Genomic DNA, 20,507 nt, shown 5'->3' with positions numbered 1-20,507 from the left:
CTTTGCTTTATTACTAGCAACAACAACCTATGGTGTGCCAAACGCGACACAACTAACTATGGTGTGCCAAACACGACACTACATCCCTCCATCTTTTACATAAAAACTAGAAAAATAAACTTTAAACACAATAACTTTAAAAACAATAACTTTAAACAATTCGGTTGCCAAGCATTGACAATCTGCGGTGTTATAGAAATGTTATTATGAGTTCAGATTTGTAATTATCAGTGCTGATCATTATTAATACTATCAGAGTTACGATTAACTTATGGAACATAGTCTTTGAGATAAACTGGTGGCTGTCGAACTCTTTGAGGATTGCGCCTTGCATTATTTGTTGTTATGGGATGTTTTCCGGGAGAATCATCATCTGTGAGATAGTCGTCTTCGCTGTCTGTATTTGTGTTTGCGACATGATTGTTGAGAAGTTTGAAGAATGATGAGTTTCGAGTGATCCTGTGCCGTCCTCGCATTGTGGTAATCATTGTTCCGTTTGTTTTAGTTACCTTGTATGGTTTAGTTTTATATGGTGTTTTCGTTGATGTTAGTATGCCGCTTTCTTTTACGAGGACCATGTCACCAACTTCGATTTGTTTCTTTCGAGGTTTCTTTCGTCTTTCTGCGTAGTCCTTCATTTTTGATTTTTGAGCGTTATCTTTGTCTCTGACTGCATTCTGATTGATGCTTGATTGTTTGATTATTTCTGGGAGTCTTACTTTGAAGGTATGTCTAAAAATCAGAGATGCTGGAGGTTTGCCTGTGGTGTTGTGTGGGGTGGCTCTGTAATTTCTGAGGTATTGATTGAGTGATTGTTTATAGTTAACACCTTCGGCCACTGCGGTTTTGTAGACCTTTTTCAGATTACGCATTACTCTTTCCACCTCTCCGTTTGCTTGCGGCCATAGTGGAGTTATTTTGCGGTGATGAGTGCCAAGGTACTTCGTGAATTGAGAAAACTCGTGACTGTTGAATGGTGGTCCATTGTCGGTGCGAATTATACTGGGTATTCCAAAATTAGCGAATACTGTGTCTATCTTGGGAATAACTGTCTTTGCTGATGTTGATTTAACAACTTCCACTGTGATGAATCTGCTATAGTCATCGAGAATCACTAGAAGATGCTCGCCAGTAGGGAGGTCTTTAAAGTCAATACTAATTTCCTCCCATGGTCCGTTAGGAAGTTTCGACATCTGAAGCGGTTCATTGTGGTTCTTTTCAGTCACCGTCGCTTGACATGGTATGCAGTGTTTTACTTTTGATTCGACCATGCGGTCTATTCCGGGAAACCATATTTTTTCTCGGAGGAGTTGCTTCGTCTTTACTATGCCCTGATGTCCTTCATGGGCGATGTCTATTACTGTGTTTCTAAGTGCCTTGGGTATGACTATGCGGTGATCACGTAGGAGTATGTTGTTTTTTTGGTCGAATGTTAGCTGATTGCGAACTTTGTGCATGCACTGGAGATCGGAATGGAGGTCATCTTGATTTTTTAGAGCCTCGTGCCATTTGTTGCGAGTGATGGCCTTAATGCATGTTTGTATGAGACCATCATTTGCCGTTTCACGTCGAACTTGTTCCAGAGTAAGTGATTTAGGGATTGCGTTGTTTGTTACAAGATTGACATGTTCTTCTGCTGCGATGTCCAGTTTCGTCTTGTTGCTCATTGTAAGGCTGTGTCTTGACATATAGTCAGCCGGATTTGTATTGCCTGGTTGGTACTTCAGGGTGTAGTCGTAGGCTTGGATTTTTAATATCCATCTTTCGATACGTGGTGGTGGTTTCGATGCGGGATTATTGAATAGCGTAAGAAGCGGTTTGTGATCGGTCACTACATCGAACTCGCTGCCACATAAGTACAAGTGGAAGTGTTGGATTCCCCATATGACTCCTAGTGCTTCACGCTCTATTTGAGAGTACCTAGTTTCGACACTTGTAAGCGCGCGACTCGCGTATGCTAGCGGTTGACCGTTTTGGCTCAGTATGGCCCCGAGTCCACTTGGACTCGCGTCAGTTATGACCGTTGATTTCTTTTCTGGATCAAAGTAGGCCATGACGTGCGAGCTGGTTAGCGTTTTCTTTAGTTTGTCGAATGCCTGCTGTTCTTCTTCACCCCAGAACCATGGCGTGTTTTTGTGAGTGAGTTTTCTGAGCGGTGTTGTTATGGTAGCATAGTTTGGAATGAATCTAGCAACGTATTGTGTCATGCCTAGGAGCGATCGCGTTTGTTCTTTAGAAGTCGGTGCTGCAGCCTTTTGGAGTGAGACAATCTTTTTAGGATCTGGTGATACTCCGGTATCACTAAATATGTGTCCGTAGAATTCAACGCTGCGTTTGAAGAATTCGCACTTAGCTTTATTTAAGGTAAGGTTTTTATCTCTCAGTCTTTCCATACAGGCTTTGAGATTGTTTGCATGTTCGGCTTCAGTGTTACCAAACACTAGTATGTCATCACTTATATTTATGACTCCTTTTAGTCCACCTAGTGCAGACTGAATGACGTTTTGAAATTTTTCTGCTGCTGAACAAACTCCGAAGCTTAGTCGTTTATACCTGAAAAGGCCAACGTGTGTTGAAAAGACAGTAATGTATCGCGACTTTGGCGCTAGCATTACCTGATGATAGCCTGCGTTCATATCGATCTTTGAAAACATCACGGCTCCATTTAGTTTGCCGATTATGTCGTCGATTGTCGGTGTCACGTGTCTCTCTCTGCTTATAGCTTTGTTCGCGGCCCTCATATCCACGCAAATGCGAATTTCGTTAGGTTTCTTAGGCTTTGCTACAACAGTTATTGGTGAAATCCATGGAGTAGGTTCGTTGTCAACTGGTTCAATGATATCTAACTCCTGTAATCGTTTGAGTTCGCTTTCAACCTTCTTCCTTAAATGAAACGGTATCCTGCGATGCGATTGAGCCACAGGTTGTATTTCAGTATTTATGTGTAGATTGCACATAGTGTCGTTAAGCTTACCAATACCAGTAAACCTGTCTTTGTATGTCTCAGTTATTATGCTTTTGTTTAATACCGTTGCATCTGCGTGTTCATTCAGGTTATACGTTACTTGAATTAGGTCGAGTGCTTTCGCTGTGTTAAAACTGAGTAGCGTTTCGACTCCTTTTTCGGCTACGCTGAAGGACGCTGATATTGTGTTCGTTTTATAGGTTATGTTTGCCGTGAAAGTTCCAGCTAGGCACAGTGCTTGTCGGCTTCCATAACCGAACACCTTTGGTAGCTTTTCGGTATATAGCTGTGGTTTATGTTGCAGGCGTTTGTATGTCGACATACTCATTATATTAATAGTCGCACCGGTATCGATAATTGCGTTGACAGTGCTACCTTGAATGTTCAGATTAACTTTGGGTTGTTTTTCAGACTCAGTACCTGTAATATGGAATGAGTATTCGTCTTCGCTTGTTGTGCTATCGTTTTCATCGTTAGACATGGTGTCAACAGCATGTGCGTTATGTTTCTGTCTACATTGTTTAGCATAATGATTCATTTTACCACAATTGTTGCATTTTTTGCCGTATGCTGGACACGTATTTTTGCCTTTGTGAGGGTACTCACCTCCGCAGTATATGCAGATTGTTGGACTTGTGCGTGATTTTCTTGGATTGCTTTCCCTTTCCTGTTGTGTGTTTTGGTATTTCTGTTTACCTTTTTTGTGTGAACGCACTGTTCTCGCGTGTTGAGTTGCGTCGGAAAAGTCACTCGCTTTGCTTTGTTTCATTTGTTCAATCTGTTCGGATGCTGCCGTTTCTGCTCGTATTTTGGATATTGCTGTGTCTAATGTTAGATTTTCTGTACGCAGTAGGCGTTGTTTAAGGCTTGGCTTATTGATTCCTATTACAATCCTATCAAGAATGAGGCTATCTTTCAAGGTACCAAACTCGCATGTCTCTGCTAGACTTTTCAGCGAGGTAACAAAGGAATCAAATTTCTCACCTTCTTTTTGAACCCTGCAGTTGAAAATATATCGTTCATACGTGATATTGCGCTTCCCATCACAGAATTTCTTGAACTGTGCTAAGACTGGGCCGATCTTTGTTTTGTCAGTTTCGGCGTCCCACGTAAACGTGTTGTATGTTTCCAGGGCTCGCTGTCCGATTACCGACAGGAGTGTGGCGACTCGTGTTGCCTCGGGCTTCGCGTTGACGCCTGTCGCTGTTTCGAAATTATCAAATCTTTGCGCAAATCGACGCCAACTTTCAGCCATGTTGCCTGAATCCATGTCTAGAGGCATTGGTGCGGGTATCGTGAACGTCGCCATCGTCGTCGCCAATGTAATGTTGTGTAATAAATACGAATGAATAAGACACGATTTTGGGAGAGTTACTATTCTTTGCTTTATTACTAGCAACAACAACCTATGGTGTGCCAAACGCGACACAACTAACTATGGTGTGCCAAACACGACACTACAGTTAAGCTATACAGCCTAAGCTGGTCTCTGAGCAAGGCGGGGAGCTAATACAAGCCATGTAGTCCGTTAAGCTATACAGCCTAAGCTGGTCTCTGAGCAAGGCGGGGAGCTAATACATGTCATGTAGTACGTTAAGCTATACAGCCTAAGCTGGTCTGTGAGCAAGGCGGGCAGCTAATACATGCCATGTAGTCCGTTAAGCTATACAGCCTAAGCTGGTCTCTGAGCAAGGCGGGGAGCTAATACATACCATGTAGTCGGTTAAGCTATACAGCCTAAGCTGGTCTGTGAGCAAGGCGGGCAGCTAATACATGCCATGTAGTCCGTTAAGCTATACAGCCTAAGCTGGTCTCTGAGCAAGGCGGGCAGCTAATACATGCCATGTAGTCCGTTGAGCTATACAGCCTAAGCTGGTCTCTGAGCAAGGCGGTGAGCTAATACATGCCATGTAGTACGTTAAGCTATACAGCCTAAGCTGGTCTCTGAGCAAGGCGGGGAGCTAATACAAGCCATATGTAGTCCATTAAGCTATACAGCCTAAGCTGGTCTCTGAGCAAGGCGGGGAGCTAATACATGCCATGTAGTACGTTAAGCTATACAGCCTATAAGCTGGTCTGTGAGCAAGGCAGGGAGCTAATACATGCCATGTAGTACGTTAAGCTATACAGCCTAAGCTGGTCTGTGAGCAAGGCGGGGAGCTAATACATGCCATGTAGTCCGTTAAGCTATACAGCCTAAGCTGGTCTCTGAGCAAGGCGGGGAGCTAATATATACAAGCCATGTAGCCCGTTAAGCTATACAGCCTAAGCTGGTCTGTGAGCAAGGCGGGGAGCTAATACATGTCATGTAGTACGTTAAGCTATACAGCCTAAGCTGGTCTGTGAGCAAGGCGGGCAGAATACATGCCATGTAGTCCGTTAAGCTATACAGCCTAAGCTGGTCTGTGAGCAAGGCGGGGAGCTAATACATGCCATGTAGTCCGTTAAGCTATACAGCCTAAGCTGGTCTGTGAGCAAGGCGGGGAGCTAATACATGCCATGTAGTACGTTAAGCTATACAGCCTAAGCTGGTCTGTGAGCAAGGCGGGGAGCTAATACATGCCATGTAGCACGTTAAGCTATACAGCCTAAGCTGGTCTCTGAGCAAGGCGGGGAGCTAATACATGCCATGTAGTCCGTTAAGCTATACAGCCTAAGCTGGTCTGTGAGCAAGGCGGGCAGCTAATACATGCCATGTAGTCCGTTAAGCTATACAGCCTAAGCTGGTCTGTGAGCAAGGCGGGCAGCTAATACATGCCATGTAGTCCGTTAAGCTATACAGCCTAAGCTGGTCTGTGAGCAAGGCGGGCAGCTAATACATGCCATGTAGTCCGTTAAGCTATACAGCCTAAGCTGGTGTGTGAGCAAGGCGGGCAGCTAATACATGCCATGTAGTCCGTTAAGCTATACAGCCTAAGCTGGTCTGTGAGCAAGGCGGGCAGCTAATACATGCCATGTAGTCCGTTAAGCTATACAGCCTAAGCTGGTCTGTGAGCAAGGCGGGGAGCTAATACATGCCATGTAGTCCGTTAAGCTATACAGCCTAAGCTGGTCTGTGAGCAAGGCGGGGAGCTAATACATGCCATGTAGTCCGTTAAGCTATACAGCCTAAGCTGGTCTGTGAGCAAGGCGGGGAGCTAATACATGCCATGTAGTCCGTTAAGCTATACAGCCTAAGCTGGTCTGTGAGCAAGGCGGGGAGCTAATACATGCCATGTAGTACGTTAAGCTATACAGCCTAAGCTGGTCTGTGAGCAAGGCGGGGAGCTAATACATGCCATGTAGTACGTTAAGCTATACAGCCTAAGCTGGTCTGTGAGCAAGGCGGGGAGCTAATACATGCCATGTAGTCCGTTAAGCTATACAGCCTAAGCTGGTCTGTGAGCAAGGCGGGGAGCTAATACATGCCATGTAGTCCGTTAAGCTATACAGCCTAAGCTGGTCTCTGTGAGCAAGGCGGGGAGCTAATACATGCCATGTAGTCCGTTAAGCTATACAGCCTAAGCTGGTCTGTGAGCAAGGCGGGCAGCTAATACATGCCATGTAGTCCGTTAAGCTATACAGCCTAAGCTGGTCTGTGAGCAAGGCGGGCAGCTAATACATGCCATGTAGTCCGTTAAGCTATACAGCCTAAGCTGGTCTGTGAGCAAGGCGGGCAGCTAATACATGCCATGTAGTCGGTTAAGCTATACAGCCTAAGCTGGTCTCTGAGCAAGGCGGGGAGCTAATACATGCCATGTAGTACGTTAAGCTATACAGCCTAAGCTGGTCTGTGAGCAAGGCGGGGAGCTAATACATGTCATGTAGTACGTAAGCTATACAGCCTAAGCTGGTCTGTGAGCAAGGCGGGGCGCTAATACATGTCATGTAGTACGTTAAGCTATACAGCCTAAGCTGGTCTGTGAGCAAGGCGGGGAGCTAATACATGACATGTAGTCCGTTAAGCTATACAGCTTGGTATATTACAACATCGTACGTGTCTCTCTAGTAAACTATAGGTACTTAATGCTAACAAATATGGTAGAATATGTTCAATGTCCCTTATGATGATTATCATTTTGTTTTCTCAGAGAAGAAGATTTGTCCGACCGACAACCACTAGGAGGTAGTCTTGAAGAATGCACAGTCATTAGTATGCTTACACTACATTCTGTCAACCAATGGTTTGAAGTTGCGTGTGAATACCCTTCAACTAATCAGTTTATTTGTAAAAAAAAAGAGACAAGTGAGTGACATTGAATTATAACGATTTTTTTGTTGATTTATTAAATTTAATTGATTTATATAATTTATAATAGTAATTTAAAGATATTTATTATTATGAAAATTATTAGATTATATTGATTTTTCGTTGTTATAATTATTATTAAGTATACAATTTTTTATGACGTTAGTTCTTATTTTGTAATTGTTGGCTTGCTGTTGTAATTTATGTAGGTAATTTTAAAGTAGCCCGATAGAAATCCAACCCAGTAGTGTGTTTATGGTGAGAAACGGTAAGTCCATTATATTGTTATAGTTAAGCATATACATGGAAATAAATACACATTTGAATTGAATGTCTACAAATCAACTCAGAGCAATATGAATATGTAGGCCTAATATAATATACTAATCTATGACCAAATAATCTATTTTTATTTAAGCTTGTAGCATTAATGAATTCCAATGCGACAATCAAGAATGCATACATGAGGTGTATAAGTGTGATGGGTACAATGATTAGATGGCACCGATGAACAATATTGCTCTGGTAAGACTTCACATACATTGAATATATTGGACATTACGTTTTACGACACAAAAATATATTTTGTAATTGTAAAATATATAATATAAAGTTCCACATAATTTGGACACAGCGTATGTAGGCCTACTTATTTTTAATCCATTGTGCAGAATGTTGTTCCCTCCCCCTAAAACGTTATTATTGGCATGTGTTTAGATATTTGTGGCGAAGAAAGCTTCAGATGCGACAGCAAAACTTGTGTTTCATTGTCATTTCGGTGTGACTTTATACGTCATTGTATAAATGGAGCTGATGAAATTAATTGTTGTGAGTAATACAATATAAGATAAAACATTATTTCTTTTCATTATTGTGAATAATGTAGTTTTACTTGTTACATACCCTTATACATTATTTTCATGTTTACTTATTTTTAAATCCAATTTCAAATGATAAACATAGACCTAACTAAAAAATAAAGTAACACTTGATGGTACCAGGCCTACATATTATCAGCAATTTTACTTACAATAATTGTAAAATGTAGAAAATCGTAAAAGTCTAGGCCTTATCTACTTTGTTTAGCGTATTTGTACACAACAGAAGCCTTAACTTAGGACACCCATATCCATCCCAATGACACACCTTTAATTAAGGGAACATTTTATTTGTTTTAACTCTACGACCAACTTCTACTAAAAGATCACTTTTTCAAAAAATAATGGTATAATTTTGAACATTTTGAACTCTCTTTGGAAACAAATTTGATAGAATAAAGGATTATCCTGATTTTCTCTGTTGTTGATGTTGTCTTGTATTTGGTTTCGTTTCTTTGTATTCTTTTTATGAGAATTTTGAATAAAGTAAATCAATCAATAACTAAAAAAATATCGTATAATTCGTACAAGTAAGTTGTTGAATTTCTAAAGTTCATTCTTTTCAGTATTTAAAAATCGTAGCCCTGATGAATTTGAATGTAACAATGGAGAGTGTATACATCAAGACATGCGCTGTGACTTTGTTACACAATGCACAGATGAAACTGATGAACTTTTCTGCAGTAAGTTTACAACTTGTGTTCAAATTTTGTGAAAACAAAAGCATTACAGGAATATGTGTATTCTGATATACAGTTGATATTATAATAGTTCTCGGCCCTTGTGTTTATACTGTATATACATTATTTTGATCAGTTTTTGTTTTTTTGCCAACTATCATTTTTATAGCTAGATGTGAATTTGGGTTTCAGTGTCACGATGGAACCTGTATTCCTCTTCGGTTAAGGTGTGATGGTACCAAGGATTGCCCTGGAAGTATCACTGAAGATGAGAAGGATTGCTGTAAGTTATAACCATAGGTTAAAGGAAGTTCCACTTGCGATTGTTAATCGTTGCTAGACAATGTACGGCGATGTTAACTGACATTGCAAGATCACATTAAAGAAAGAATAAAAAAAGAAAAGTTTATATTTTTACGATTTATTTAAAAAATGTTTATTTTCTTTTTAATTGTATTATCTATTTACTGTGATACTGTGAAGTGAATAAATGTATTAAAATTGTTTTAATAATAATTATCTTAATTCAATAAAATGTAGTATACTGGAACCAGAACCAGTGCGAGGATGATCAGATGCGCTGTAAAAATGGAAAATGTGTTTCAAAGGATTTGATGTGTGTGCATGATATTGACTCACAATTACTACCAATGGGATGTAGGGATGCAACACATCTGGACAATTGTTGTAGGCCTAATTTGTGTGTTGTTTACAAGCCTAAACACTAAAAGAAATGATCAATAATTTACGAGTAGGCCTATGGAATGCAAAACGATTAAATAAAAGCTAAAGTAAATCACAATACAATTGAGAAACCCAAACAAACAAACTTAATTAAAATAGCATGATTAAGCAATTAAATGATATGTTTTACTTACTTAGCACAAATCCAATGTCCACGTGAAACTGTCAAATGTCCTGGATCATATTGCATAGCTAAGCATTTGCAATGTAACACGATTTGGGATTGCCCAAACGGAGAGGATGAAACTAATTGTGGTAAGTGACATCACGCTAGCAATTACTGCAAACAGCAACAACAGAATGGAATTATTCTAAAACGAGTTACGTTTTGTAATTGATTATGTTGTATGTTTGTATTTTAATTCCATTTATGTTTTCCCACAAAAGAGTGAAATTTGATTTTTCCCAACAGTCTATTATTAAAAAGTAGTAGTATGTTCATTTTGTGTTGTAGAATCCTATGAATGCCTCGGTATGTTCAGGTGTCATAGTTCTAACGTATGCATTTCACCATCTCAGAAGTGCAATGGTGTTGCCGAGTGTCCACATGCCGATGATGAACTGTACTGCAGTATGTATTTTTAAATGAATTAAATTCTTCGCGTTACAAACATTGTTTTCTTTGTTTATCATATTATTAATTGTGCTAATTATTTTCTTTGTTTAATGTTGAAATAAGTTTTAACATACTTTTGATTAGCCTACTGTCGCATTTCAACATGTACATTACACATAACGAATATTAGCATTTTGTGACTTTTTCTATAGGCTTTGAATGTCCAACGGGGTGCGTATGTGTCGGCTTAACAGTCAAGTGCCAACGTACAGGATGGAATGTTTCAAAAGCTCAAATGCTCTCAGAATCAACAAGATAAATGTAAATATACGTTATTATCTCATACCTACTATAACTATGCATTGTTCTCAGAACAGCAATACAGCAGCAATACAGCAGCATTATAATTCAAATAAAATACAGTAGGCCTATTTTATCATTTTGAATCAGGGTTTCATCAATATGCATGGGTTCACTGGTCTATAATTATTTCATTGTAGCAGCTGAGGAATACATTTTGTATTATACAGATATTACTAATATTGAACATCGAATTGTCTAGACCTACAATTATTTTGTACGCACTCGCATTACTATTGTTAAAATTATGTTACGCATGGGTGGTAGTATTTTGTGCAATTCGATGTTCAATATTGATTATATCAGTATAATACAAAATTTAAAAACGATTGTTATTTAACGTGTTATTTTTGTCTTTTTGTAGCTCTCTTTCGCGTGTGGAATCTTATCATGCTCGGGTCAGAAGGTCATCATCGTTATTAACAGTTGATGATGTATTGAAAATGAATTTTACACGCTTCCAAATGTTAATTTCACTGTATGTAATAATATTTAACCAGTTTAATAATGATTCTTAAATTATAGGAACCGTTTCTATCTAAAATCATGATACCAAGCAATATTAGGCAATAGTATAAATTGTGATAATAATAAAGTCTTTCCAAGATAAGAAGAATACTAATCCTGTAGTTAGTAGGCCTCAATTAAGAATAAAAAAAACATAGACAATTATATATTACTTGAACTATTATATGTGTATTGATGATGCTATTGTGTTTATATTACAGTAATATATCGTGGAATGGAATTGAGTCAATAGCAACCTCTTCTTTTTCGTACCAAATTAATCTAGAAACCCTGTGAGTATACGCCTATACAATTATCAGTATAATTGAGATGAAATGGGGTGGGTGGGAGTCGGCTTTTAGTAAACAAAGTGCTGAAACAAACTTTTATGTATTTTGCTTACCAACCCCCATCATTGCAGTCGGGTTCTTACCCATCCAATTTACAGTCTATGTATGTTTTATGTTCAATACGTTGTTAATGAATAATCACTTTCCGATTTTTGACAAACTTAATACAGTCAGTCAGTGTTTAACTTTGGAAGAGATGGTCTAATTGTCACTTTATATCTTTAAGGGTTCTATCTGGAAACAAAATCAAATATCTACAGGCTGGATGCTTTGATGGACTTAATAAGCTAAAATCATTGTAAGATTTATGTATTATTAATTATTGTATTTAAAAAAAACATTTACTGTATGTAATAAAGGGTTAAATGGCACGTGTGGCTTTGCTTTATTATACATTATGCAATTTGCGGTGATTTGTGTGTGGCACAATAAATCGCAAATAATTATTACATTGGAAATGAATCTTGACTTTTTAAATAGATTTATTGACAACAATGGACTAGTTAAAATTGGACCAAATGTTCTTAAAAATGTGCCATGGGTTGCTGTCATGTAAGTAAACACACTAACATCATATCAATATAATTAAGGATTAAAGAAAGAAAAAAAAAACAGCATGTTTTTTAGAATGTTTTTTCAACAAATTGTTATTGCTGATTGTTTATTTTTTTAAATATTCTTATTATGTTATCTTATCTTATTATATTAAGTCCGTTTAAAATTAATAAGGTTATTGTTTTATGATACATGTAATAAAGGAATATTGTATGATACAAAAGTCAACAACGTGAATACTTGTTAGCTCTGTATTTCTGTCTATAAATGTGAAGCAAAGGTTCCGAGATTGTTTCACGTTAACACACATTTTATTTGTTTTTATATACACCACCAAAAAACTGCGTACTGTGTACATACATTATTTTAATCTCTTCCTACACAACAAATTCCTATTCCTAGATCATAACATCTGTATTATAGCAAATAGTTTTATACAGTAGGCCTAGTTCATTAAGAATTTATTACAAAAGGTCTTTTTTTGCATTGAATTATTACAGGCATATGGAAAATAATCTTTTAGAAGATATAGACCCAGATATGTTTAATGGTTTATCATTAACTCATCTGTAAGTATATTAACCAGTTATTTATGTTGTATCGCTATACTATCAAAACCTCTCCATTTTTACGGTCTCAACACGTATGCTTTATTGGCACATAGCACGAGGTTTTGATATTAAAATTGAGTGAATTCCTAAAATTCTTTAAAAAAAATACAAAATATTTTTTAAACAACATCACGGCAATAATGGAACTGTTTTTGTTTATCATTCAATATTCTGTTGCAGCTATACTGATGACAACCAATTCTGTTGCATGGTGTCAGAAGCCACACATTGTGAACCACCTTCTGATATATTTTCGTCATGCGAAGACTTGATGAGAATATCGTTCCTCCGGGTGATGATGTGGATATTAGGTGTTAGTGCCCTTATAGGTAACGCTTTCGTGGTTGTCTGGCGTGTACGAGACAATAGTTACAATAACGTGCAATCATTTCTTATAACAAACCTTGCAATATCAGATTTTTTAATGGGTGTCTACATGGTCATAATTGCCAGTGCCGATGTATATTATCGTGGAGAATATGCCGTGTATGCCAGCATATGGAGATCAAGTTTCCTGTGTCATTTCGCAGGTGCGTTGTCTATGACATCCAGCGAGTTCTCAGTATTCACGCTGGTTATCATAAGTATTGACAGAGCAATATCGATAGGATTTCCTTTCAGTAGACTAAAGTTAACCCGCAAAAAGAGCTATGTCATTGTAACTTGTGGTTGGCTGATTGCTGTGATTTTAGGATTTTTGCCAGTCTTAGGCATTTCTTACTTCGGCGATGATTTCTACGGCCGCCCAAGTGTATGTTTGTCGTTACCATTAACAAGCACACGATTATCTGGATGGGAATACTCTGTAGCAATCGTGTTGGGTTTAAATTTGCTAAGTTTTTTAGTTATAGCCATTAGTTATATTTACATATTCGTAATCGTAAAGAAAACAGCTGCCTCCGCCAAGAAAAGCGTTTCAAATCGAACAGACGTCAAAATGGCGACCAAGATGGCGATGATTATATTTACTGATTTCTGTTGCTGGTTCCCGATAATTTTAATGGGAATAGTTGCTCAGACAGGTTCATGGGAAATCCCAGTGGATGTTTACGTTTGGAGTGCAACTCTGATATTACCAATCAATGCGTCTCTCAATCCATACCTGTATACAATATTATGGATAAACGATGCAAAGAAACGAAAAATGAGGAAGTTAAGTTCATTACAATTGACTGCTCACTCAACTACACGTTCAGGTTAGTAAATGAATGGTTCACGCCATTTTCTTTCATTATCTATCGGAAATGATGAAGCCATGATGTAAAAATATGTAATGGCCTTCTATGCCTAAAACGTGGCACACATATCAAATACAAAGCCTTTGCGAGCAACAGCAAGCGCACTATTTAACATTCCGATACATAAAGATAACTCGAGATTCATCAGCCTTTTGTGACGATTTATTTGAATTAATAGGCATGGTCTCTTGGTATTATGATTTATTATTTAATTTCAGTATTTATTTCATTTCAATTTATACTTTCAGTTATTCTCTACTATTTTTCAGTAAACAACGATAAGGCGACATCTTCATTTAAGGTTGTTCATGACAGTTATAATGCTTGCAATACGAAACAAAACAAACTATCCTCTGCACAGATAACTGATGTGGAACTTGAATTGAAAAGAACGCTTCAGTTGATGCACGGTAGACATATATACCACGGTCACGTAGTCGTTGATAATGTTGTGATATACAAAGAAAATGTAAGTTTATAAAAACAAGAAAATAACGTTTTCTTACCTTTTCTTAAAACAACACAACTCATTGAACGTATATTTTTAAGGATCAAAACGCTTTACATGGTCAGATAACATGTAATGTAATATGATATGTTTTAAGAGTATTTTAAAATGTGTCTATAAAGGGTTAATTCTTCATTTTATATATACTTTCGTTATTGTGGTTGGTGTTGTCACGTGTTCCAATTGGAGAGGTATACTAATCCAGAATTTGTTGAACACCGAGATATTTATTGTATACAGCAATGGCAGTCTTATTGTTTTTTTTATTTTGTAATAATTTATCTTTCTTAATATTTTTTTTTAAAATACAGATAAATACATTGTGGGATACATTCATGGGAATTGTACACGTGTTATTAAATATAATTAAATCATTCAAATCACCTACCTACTGGGTTACAATTTCACCTGTCGACACCATTTACTCTACCACTACAACAATAGCACTTTTATAGTTAAAGCTTCTTTTTTGAAGTAGTCCTATACCAGTATTCATATCGGTAGTTACAAATTACTCTACTAACTATTTTAACCACCAATATCTACGATTCACTGAATCTACCACCGTTACCAATGAATACCACAACTCTACAGTTTACTCTACAGCCGACTCTAGTAGGCATTTCTAATATATTTCCATATCACTATTAGGATTATTTCTATTATTCATGTTCTGTACATGGTAAGTGGTATCAAAATTGACGCACGCTTCTTTCTGTACTATTGAACTTCGTAATTGTGAATGAATAAACTCTCCAGCATATACATTTGAAACTTAATACTTCACCATCACTACCACTACTGTACAACTACCATACCTTACCATACCCCTCTAATAAATATAATATTTACCTTAATACATTTTTTTTATATTTCTGCAGGACAATATTCGTACTTGCCTTCTATTAACACGCGATGCAGTTTACGAACAAGATAAGAAACAACATCTTATTTCTAGAGACTTTGAACAACTGAACTTATTTATGAAGTCGTTAAAAGATGGACTCAACAATCGAAATATTCAAGAAAATGACACGAACGTTTAAGCTGCATTATTATATTAGACAAGAGCAATAAGAGAGCTGCAACCTCCATCAGGAGTAAAACGAGAAAAAATGATTAAGAATTGTGATAAAGATCCGTCTTGTAGTTTTGACGTATGACCTAACGTTAGTAAAAATAACAAGAAGTGTCCCAGAATTGGAATCTTGGTCCAGATTGCCTACACAATTTAATGGAGTTGCTCATGACCACATATCTATCTGTGGTTTAAATGTGGAAATGATGACGTACAACGATAGTATATCCCCAATTCCTATTAGAACAAAGCACAAACACTATCTTAGTATAACTTGAGCAGAATATAATCAATTCTTATTTTTTTTTTCAAAATGCTTGATACAGGGACACTGTTACTGATGATAAAAGTTACACTTCAAAATATTTGAATACGAACTTTTTTTGGGCCATTTTAAAACATTCAAATTGATTAGGGGAAAACAAAAAACAACACATTTACATTGGTTGTGTAGTTTACTATATAATTAAGAAACTATTGTTTTTTTTAATAATACAAAATAAATATTAGTTCCGTGTTGACATAAGCCCACATTTAGTTAAGACCGTGAACAGTAACACATTGAGGGCGTACTTTATGCTTAGAATACCAAATAAGGTAATGTTCGTCATGTTTGTTCAATCAACAATCATAACAGTACGTACATTTCTGCGCAAGAAAATCCATTTCTATATAACATCATCGATATTATAATGATCTAACAAGGAAAACTCGTCCAATATGTTTTTATAGGTTTATACTGTTCTTTTCGAGTAGGCTTTACAATTTAAGACCGCTTAGCGGTAGAGCAATGGTCTACTTATATCAATTCGCCTCCTTTTATATTTGTGTATGCCTACATATTAATTATACGACACGAATAAATACGATTATATCGCTATCTACTTGTAGTGCGACATGTATTGGTTGATAAAAATGTCTTACTGCGCATTTGGCCACATGTACCTACATTACATCAAATAGAATAAGGATTCTCTAGATTCACTATTCATTTTGCAGTAGGAGGTTAAGTCTGTACCACCTCAGTCTCGCGGTTTTAAAATACCTCATTCTATTCGATTACCCACTGATTACATTCACGGAAATGTATTCGTATGCCAAATAATATCAGAAACGTCCCAATGGTTCAATCATTTAAAATTCACTCCCTCCCAAAACTATCTTACACACGTTATAAAATAGTCACGAGACCATGTTTCGAAATAATATTAGTAAAAAGATAAATCTTTTTGGCACATGTTGCGTTGTATATTTAAAAAAATTTAGCTAACATTTCCAGACAAAATCGAAACGTTGACTGGTGAATAAATGATCCAAGTCTGTTTATTGTGCATACCTGTTGTTCATATTTTTTTCGAATGTTATTGATTCACAATTATCTAATAAGTTCATATACGTAAATTGGACAACTGTTATATAATAATAATACAGTACTATACCTCAACTGAACTTAACCTGATAACGCGTTTAACAAATAAGAAGACTGTTGACTCACGGTGCGATAAATACACATGTACTTTGATATTGTTAGCTATTTTGTTCAAATGCACGTACGCATTGTGTAGTTAAAATATCGTCTATCTCTATTGTGAATTGTAAACCAAAGTATGACCAAAACCTACATTTTGGTCTTCAATAATAATAATATACTGTATTAGTGGTATTATCAATGTAAAACATAATACTTTAGCCAAACTAAAAGACATCAGAACCATTAAGGTACAAATTGTCTATGTCACCTGGTAAAATCAGAATACTTCACGTTTTGCAAATGTTCTTCACTCACAATCCATTGCATTAACAAATGTGTCACCGATAGACAGTTCTTGGTACTTTTTAGAATTAAAGGAAGGAAGTGTCATCAATTATTGAAATAGAGAACCTGGTAAAAACAAAACTTATAACTTATTATATAGCTATATATCTCAGGAGCATCATTATTTTGGTAAAGCAGTCACAGTCAAACCTTGCTTCCTAAGGATACCTACATTAATTGCTATAATCATATATGCCCATATCACTTTGGATAGGTTACGAATGGAATCACAAATACATGAAAACGACCACCTCACAGACTCCCCAGATAAAAGGTAGCAATGTGAAACTAAAGGAAGGCTTAAATATGACACAATCCGTTCGATGCCGGCTGGCGTCATTTAAATAATCCCTTAAATAGATATGCTTGGACTTATTTCTACTTGAAGTCCAAATATCGCATTAAGTTAGGAGTTACTTGGGGTCCGGTATTTGAAATTTGGTTTACCTAAATAGAACATTGATATCAGTCTTCAGCTCCATTAGCTTTATGACATGGATCAAAGCAAACAGTAAATCACGCCACTTTTATATTATCCATACAAACTGTCATCTTTTATCATATTACAAATAATGATATCAAAGTGTTTGATCTTCTGTGTACAACAACTGAAACATGTTATCGTTGGTAGATAACAAAATGGATTTTCTAGTTCGTCTTACCAATCTATATCCGTCACTCTGCTAACGGTATAAAGCCCGGCAGGAAAATTGGAACGGCTGTTGGCCTAAATAATTATGTGAATTGAAAATGTATTACATAATGTCTAAAAATAGAATAAATATTACAATTACGCATCAACTTTAGATAGAAATGGAGTTGTAGCTTGGTGGCAGGGTGCAATCCTGACCTAGTACCAGGGTTGTAACTCTTTTAACTCCACTAACCAAGCCTAAAATGAGACTTAGTTTATAAGCACGATGAATTATAATTATGTTTTTAAAAAACCCATTGTTCTTTGAATTAGTGGTTGAGGAATAATGTCTATACATTTATGAATTGTACTTCGACCTCGTTAACCAATTCGGTATAATGGTTTACTTTGCTCACCTAAAATGGCAATTCACATCGGTGTAGCTCCAATTACCTTATGATAAGATCAAAGCAAACAATAAATAACAAATCACGCTTGTTGCAGCAACTTTTTAGAATATACTTGTTATCGCTTATACAAATGAAAATGTATAGTGTCTGGTGTTCTGTACAAAAACAGTCAACTGTTGATTGAGGAAACATATATTCCAGCAAATTCAGGTGAGTTTGATAAGTAAGATACTTAACTATACGTGAGTGTATGGTTAAGTTTAATGTAAAATGTTTGCACATTATTACAGTTATACTTTAGTTTTGTTAGCTACTACAAATGTTGCTTTATATACAAGTACCAGATATTTATCTTAACGAGCATTTCCTATGTTTCTGTAAAAATAAATCAGTTTCGTATATTCAAATTTAGAATGATTTATATTAGGAATTTATATTACAAATGTATAATATTTAAATAAAAAAAAAAAGAAGTTCATAAATCAAACGTACGACAGTAAATGTGGTGTCCATACGAGTATTGCGCACAATAAATAGAAATATTGTCGTCGTAGTGTGGCCGTTTTGAGCGTCATTTTTTCTCTTACATCATCTATGCTTTACGTTTATATACAATTCCGAAACCATTTCAGAAGGAGACAATGTTTGATTTGATTGATTTATTCAATATCGGCTCATTACAATTACAACAGAATGCATAAAAATATATAATGAAACAAAAAGCCAGGATTGTCAAAAGCGAACCCAATCACTGTTTAAAGACTTTCCTTTATCATAAATAAAATATAATATAAATATAAAATAAATGACGAAAACAATTAATTAATAAATATCTAAGACATTATGTAAAAAAAAATACAGCAGGGACCAGGCAAAATAACGTTGTTGATCTATTCTGTACCACAAGTATCTAAAATGATAATAAATATTAATACGGTAACTTCTGCTTATGAAGGCTTTTTAGATCTAAATATAAACGTTTATTTTGATATCATGCATTTGTGTTTAATTAGTGGCAACTTTAACACTCTACACACCATGTTTACATTCCTTTTATTAAATATTTTACAACCAATTTTTAATATCCATCGTTAACCACTTCTTTTATGTTTTGCTAGTACACGGTTTAGCAACAGAAATGGATCTTAAAAAAGATCTTATAAAACTATGTGCTGACAATAGCCTGAAGGTAGGTGATTTTACTATGCAACTACTAAACAATCATATTAGTATTTTACCTTGATTATGTTGAAACGTAAAAAGAATAGTACCTTCCATCTTTGTACAGCATATTATAGACAAACAAATTCACTTATTAATTTAGCTTCAACAGCAACCTTTTTTTTTAGTTTTCTTCAAAATTTATTTAATTTAATCATCATCATCGTCATCGCCAAGATCAACGATTTATAAAATAGAATATTCTGATCTTGTGTTAAACGATCTGGTGTTAAACAATAATATCAATGCATGTCAATAAATTACATAAACAGTTGGATTTATATTAATAACACTATCGGTTCACATTTTATAGATTCCGGAAAGTGCAAAGACTAGTGAGATTGGTATATGTACCCATATTATAAATACAAAGAGCGTGAACATTCAAGACAAGGTAGGCCTACAAATTAATTATGATTTATTTTCTATGTAATAATAATAATACAAATATTGTTAACACAATACCAACATATTATCTGTAATGTATTAACATATTGACATCAGTCTGTGTAATATCATGTAAATACCCATTGTTTGTCATATGTGCAATAAAATACAAATACTGGAATATTAATGCAAACAATGATGTAGATAAGAAGGAAAATAACAATAAACAAAAATAATAATGATAATAATAATAATAATTTAAATATACTAAATGGGAAAACATAACATTTTAGTGTGATTTTTCGTTTTATTTTAAGTATTGTTTGGAATTGAAATGGAATTGTTATTCTGAAATGAAGTGATCAATCAAATATGGTATATAATATAATATAATTAATATTTAATATTTCAAATAACAATTCCAGCAATCTATTATTCTATAATAAATGGATTAATTTCAATAAATCATGAACAATTACTAGGTTCATTATTTATCGTTCTGTAAATATTAGAGAAAAAAAGTACTGACATGATTTCAGCAATAGTGACAAACCAACACGAATTTAAACTAAATCATTTGCCTCATGCATACATTACAAGAACGCTTACTGTATAACAATAAACATATAAACAAGTAAAACAAAATCAATGAGAAATCAAAATTATTTTTATATTAAAATAAATCTCCCGGATGAACCTCCAAAAGCAATCCAGGTTTAAATTCTTTGATGATACATACTTGAAACAAATAGCTTACGTATTATGGGACGATATTACAACA

At 35.7% G+C, this 20,507-nt stretch overlaps 1 protein-coding gene across 1 annotated transcript; it reads left to right on the top strand.

Annotated features, from left to right (window-relative positions):
* Positions 1-11,725: 11,725 nt before the first annotated feature.
* LOC144842388 (G-protein coupled receptor GRL101-like) lies at positions 11,726-15,226 on the top strand. The gene is made up of 5 exons (XM_078698835.1): positions 11,726-11,820; positions 12,324-12,392; positions 12,615-13,630; positions 13,942-14,141; positions 15,062-15,226. The coding sequence occupies exons 1-5, from the start codon at positions 11,726-11,728 to the stop codon at positions 15,224-15,226; spliced, it is 1,545 nt and encodes a 514-aa protein (XP_078554961.1).
* Positions 15,227-20,507: the final 5,281 nt, after the last annotated feature.

The sequence above is a fragment of the Antedon bifida genome, chromosome 5 (genome assembly GCF_963402885.1).
Source record: "Antedon bifida chromosome 5, ecAntBifi1.1, whole genome shotgun sequence".
In the NCBI taxonomy this organism is placed as follows: Eukaryota; Metazoa; Echinodermata; class Crinoidea; order Comatulida; family Antedonidae; genus Antedon; species Antedon bifida.
Note: the sequence above shows the minus strand (reverse complement) of the source record. Positions and strands in the feature narration are given on the sequence as shown.

Coding starts and splice junctions, on each gene's coding strand:
- LOC144842388 (XM_078698835.1), top strand. CDS start 11,726: ATGAATCTTGACTTTTTAAATAGATTTATTGACAACAATGGACTAGTT. Junction 12,393..12,614: donor GGTTTATCATTAACTCATCT/GTAAGTATATTA, acceptor ATTCTGTTGCAG/CTATACTGATGACAACCAAT. Junction 14,142..15,061: donor TTGTGATATACAAAGAAAAT/GTAAGTTTATAA, acceptor ATATTTCTGCAG/GACAATATTCGTACTTGCCT.